The following is a 5,220-nucleotide window of genomic DNA, read 5'->3' as shown; positions in this document are numbered from 1 at the left end:
CATTACACTACCATAATCATATACGTAATGCAAAATTAACAAGAAACTTCAACACAATTATTTCAAATTATAAGGTTCATCAAATAATTGCATCAATTATCTAATGAATAACACTATCGAAAAAACTATGTGTATTTGTAAGAGCGTCAGTTTCAATTCCTTCAACACAAAGGACAGCTCCAGTTTCGCGATTAAACTCTAACCCTTCTTTTCACTTATCAGAAGTCGATATGCATAAAGGATAAATGATAAATCCTGGAAAACTTTGTTTCAACTTTATATACACCCTCACTCCATTATCGTTCCTTATAATAATTGGTGAAGAATTGCCTTCCACGACATACCCGACCTCTATTTTTTCCCTACATTCATCAATATCTAGTTTTGATGCAATCGTCGAGATCAACCTAAAAAACGATATACTTTCCAAAACAACAATACCATCACTTTTGTAGCATTCATACTCTTTCTGATTGTCAAATACCAGAATGACTTAATAAAATTACGATGTTCATATTAATGTTGGAGGTTGCAGGAAAATGGATCTTGAACTAATGCAGGAAGAATTGGTGGGGGAGAAATATCAATTTTGATCAACTAAATTGTTGTGAGGTTTCAATTTTTTTGTCAATTCAAATTACTGTTACTGATTTTAAGGTTTCACTAATCACTAATTTAATAATTGCCATTAATTACGTTAGATAATAAATGTGGTTGATTTATTTTCCTTAAATTTAGGTAAAATGGTTACCTAATAAATATGGCTGATTTATTTTTCTTAAATATAGGTAAAATGATTACCTTATACGGGTGTAATGTATAAGGTACGTGAGACATGTATATGGAAGTCTCAAATTTATGTTAGTTTATACTTTAATTAATTGTAAGACTTAAAAAAGTCTTCTCACCTCATCTTTATCCCGTTTGTTTACCAAGAAAAACAGCCGGACAAAGTAATACCATAGTTTTTATCATTCACCAGCAATATCCTATTTATTTGATGGCAGGAAGAAAGCGTCGTGGCTTTAGAACTCAATCTAGACACGAAGGATCAATTACGCTGACTGTTATGTGTGCACATCAACATATATAGACAACTTGAAAGACATTTTTGAGAATCCAATGATTGCTCAAGAATTTTACTAAGATTGCTTCCTCTGTGTTGCCACTATTGAAGGTGATCACTAGGGAAGCCAATTTTCAAACGTCTTAGCCAATGCTAGTTATGCTCTTGCAAGCAACTGGGATCGGTACATTGTGCAAAACTGTTTTGTTTCCTGACTATATCTAGCTTCAATTCTGGAGCTGATGATATGTGTCACTACTGCAAACTTAGATTCCAACTCCAATCAATCTCAGAACTACGGAACAATATAAGCCAAGCGAAAACAACGAAGATGCTCTTATGGTACAGAGGGAAAGAATTTTGCCATTGTTATCTCATCTTTCAGCTATGGTACAAGCAGAAAGAAACTATATGAGCTTCTTCTTCCTAAAGAAGCGCTTCAAATACCATATTTGAAAAGATGCAACCAATATACAGATACTAAGGGACATTATACTGAACAATTCCACGGCTGCATTGGTTCTCTCACTCACTTCTCTCATTTCTTCTTCCCTGCGTGTTTAATCCGCGAGAAACACATTAGATTTGAGGTTGTATCTATAATTTTTTTGGAACTTACTAACATTGGTTGGATAATATGTATGCTTGGTAATAAATAAATAAACAAACAAATTAAATCAAGTTTTAAATTATGTAGCACTTCTGAAACAGAGGCAATAAACAACATGACATTCTCTTTCAAGTTCTCCAAATTCACAAGTCATTCTGATACCATGAAAACATGAAATTTTTTGCGACTTACACCAAATAGTAAGCTTTGCTATATAAACCATGATAGGTTACAACGGACTTCTCTATCGCTCTGTAAATTTTCAGCATCAACTTTAATTTGGGGAACTACATTAGTGCCCTTGCTACTCCTCATGAATTATGTGTAGTATCTTTCCAGCAATTAGACAAATTTCTTTTACGTGAATCAAGAATTAGATAATTATTGTAAAAAACACAATTACAAGATGACAAAAGTATATTTTACCAAGAAGATTTTTTGTTTTTATGTATACACCCTCTTATGTAAAATGAAGGGGAGCCTTGGAGTAACTAGTAAAGTTGTTACCATGTACGAGGTCATAGGTTTAAGCTGTGGGAACAGTCTCTTGCAGAAATGCAAGGTAACACTGCGTACAATAGACCCTTGTGGTCCGGCCCTTCCTCGGCCTATGTGCAAATGGGAGCTTTCGTGCACCGGACTGCCCTTTTTAAACTCTTATGGTAGATAAAAGATCTATGCCACAAGGGTCACGTAAACCAAAAAAGAAAGGAGTTAAATGTGTCTTGGACTACTTCACTCATAACCTTAAAGTTTGGGTGGATGATCAAACTTTTCCACATGGTAGCAAATACCTAATTTTTACATGTCTGTTTTCACAATCATTTTCTTACTAACTAATCTATTACTCGAAGCTTTCTATCTTTCAGCTCATCTCATTGATTCACTCGGGGCTTCTTACTCAATTCAGCCATCAAACAGTTATTCTGCTCCAGGCACACTCCATTAAGTCTTAATTCTCTCTCTAATCCAGACCGACTTTTCGGCCTGTTAAGTCCACCTTCTCAGTTCTGAGAATACTACTTAGCTTATTGAGCCTAAGCATCTCCTCCAAAACTTATTCCTCACCCTCTAATGCTACTTCAGTCTTCTCAAAAGAAAAATCAGAAGAAGTCTCATTCACATGTAGAGCTTTTAGAACTTTGTTACACGTGTACGAGGTTTTAAATGATGCACTTAAATAACATGAGTAGTGCAAAGATTTCCAAAGGAGCTTGTGATTTTTCAGGCTACTCTATGCATAGCCTTAAAGTTTTTTGGTTAGATATTTAAATTCTGTACTTATAACCACTCATAATAAATCATGAAGCAAGAGGAAATGGTGATATTAAAGTGAGTAACAAACATATACAATCTGGGGTACAAAAAGAAGCAAATTTTAGCAAATTCAAACCTTAAAATTACCTCTTTTTAAGATAGATTAATTTTTCATGGATGGTTTGCACCGATGCCTCCAATTTCATCAGCATAGGTTCGAAGTCCTGCAAGGGAAAAGTATAGTAGAAGAGTACAAGTTAAAAATTAAAGGAAGGATACAGTAAGAGTTCGCAATCCTCCTCCCCACTCTGTCCCTATGTGGGAGTTGGGATTGAGAACGTACTTCTATCTTTTCTTTTCGTGCAACTGAATCCCAATCCTTCGCAGTAATCCCAGTTTTCCAGTCAATACCAATATGTACACCTTTAATATCTGGGGCATGGCTATTCATCAAAAAGCACGCCCCATAGCGTCCAGCCTCAGTGGTTGTAAAAGCAAATTGACCATGAGTGACATTTTCTTCATGGTGGAGACTCTTTCCAGATGGTGATAAAACCTGAAAAGAATTAAGAACGCTCAAATAATGTTTATGTAAGTAGTAACTGTACCACGAGTCGAGTAAGTGTAAAATAAGAAATTATTTTTCTCACCACTGATCTGAACTCAGGACTAATTAATAAAATAGCTTAAGAGTAATTTATGCTGTGCAAACTTGATGAGAAAACACTCCATATGCGTTTACAATGCATCTACAAACTTGACCTTCGCAGATACATTTGCAATTGCCACATACTTGCACCATGAATTGATCTCATAATTAATTATTTTCTCACATAAAGTAAGAACTAGAATGGAATCAATTTGGTTTAACATCAAATTCCTGATCAGAGTAACCTCCTATTTGTTCTTTTGTTGAATTAGTTCAGTTATGCACACTGAACCAACACTACTATATATGTGTTGCAATAGTTTGTGAAAATCCTAACGGAATACGGCAATTCTTCTGCTAAAAAAATGGGAAGCCCAGTGCATTAAAGCTCCTGCTATGCCTGGGTTCTGTGGAAAGGCCGAACCACAAGGGTCTATTGTACGCGGCCTCACTTACATTTTTGCAAGGGACTGTAAAATTCTTCTGCTAAGTTACTGGATTTAATACTTTCTGTTCCTTGGTGCTTAAATTCAATAGCTTCAAAATATTAACCAGAACCCTATACCTATATATGTTTCTCGAACTATCTTCCAAAAAAATGCAACACTTCTAGAGAATCCAGCACACAACTAGTGGTATTTTTTGAAAAGTCCGAGCAACATATACACCTTTAGCCTATGGGCTCTATATTTCCTTCATCTATCATACCAAAATTTTTAATATAGATAGTAGAAACGAAAACAAGGTTCCAATAACTTGCTGAGACCGTGCGTTTAATTACCGTAAGGGTGTTATCAGAAAGAAAATTAGGTTGAGTGTGCTCATTGTCACTAATAATGACAGCGTACTTGGCCAAAACAACAACGTAATTACGGAGATCCTCATGGACACACTTAACCCCCGAAATTGACATTTCTATCCATAGCGCTTCCATCGCCCTCATAACCATTGTCATCACCACAAGTAATTTTAGTACTTCCATCAACTTCATTCTCCTTCCCTTTCTTCACTCCCTTATTCTCTGTGTAGTCACACACAAAAAAAGAACAGTAGAAAGAAAGATAGAACCTCTAAAACCTATAGGCATACTTTGGCGTAAGTAAGTCGGGATTGCATAATCTTGCAGAAGACCACTTTTGGTAATCATAGAATTTTGGTCAGGTTCACAATTGGTGAGACAGACATCTGTTCTTTTATGAAGGATAATGTTATCTACGCGCTTCAACTCTAAAACAATAGATAATAAAAATAATTTTACTATATCATTATTTAATTAGAATAAATTTAATACTTCAAAATATAAAATAGATAAGGAATGATATTTAATGTTAAGGATAAAATGAGCATAAATAAATAAATTATTCATTAATTTTTTAAATTAAACAAGTATTATTGAATATTTATTTTCAATTGTGGGGTCCAGCCCCATGAATTCATATTTTGCTTTGTCAAAGTTGGTGACCAACTATTACCATGTTAGAAAATTTCGGCATGCTTATTGTCAAAAATGGGCTACTGCATGTACCTATGCAATGACATCTTCCTGCTTTCTTTTGGGCCTATAAATATGGGGCAACTTCAACTCTGAAACACATCAACAAAGAGAGAAAAATATATATAGAGCAGTGAGGTATTTTA

The 5,220-nt window shown here is 34.8% G+C and overlaps 1 protein-coding gene across 1 annotated transcript; it reads right to left on the bottom strand.

The window, feature by feature from the left end:
* Window positions 1-1,340: 1,340 nt before the first annotated feature.
* On the bottom strand, window positions 1,341-4,809 carry LOC107872979 (transmembrane emp24 domain-containing protein p24delta3-like). Its single transcript, XM_016719665.2, has 4 exons — window positions 4,364-4,809; window positions 3,277-3,489; window positions 3,081-3,157; window positions 1,341-1,618 (listed from the first exon to the last, which is right to left on the bottom strand). The coding sequence occupies exons 1-4, from the start codon at window positions 4,571-4,573 to the stop codon at window positions 1,474-1,476; spliced, it is 645 nt and encodes a 214-aa protein (XP_016575151.1). The 5' UTR covers window positions 4,574-4,809; the 3' UTR covers window positions 1,341-1,473.
* Between the last annotated feature and the right edge of the window lie 411 nt (window positions 4,810-5,220).

The sequence above is a fragment of the Capsicum annuum genome, chromosome 6 (assembly GCF_002878395.1).
Source record: "Capsicum annuum cultivar UCD-10X-F1 chromosome 6, UCD10Xv1.1, whole genome shotgun sequence".
NCBI lineage: Eukaryota > Viridiplantae > Streptophyta > Magnoliopsida > Solanales > Solanaceae > Capsicum > Capsicum annuum.
The sequence above is the reverse complement of the archived record's forward strand: the minus strand, read 5'-3'. Positions and strand labels throughout refer to the sequence as shown.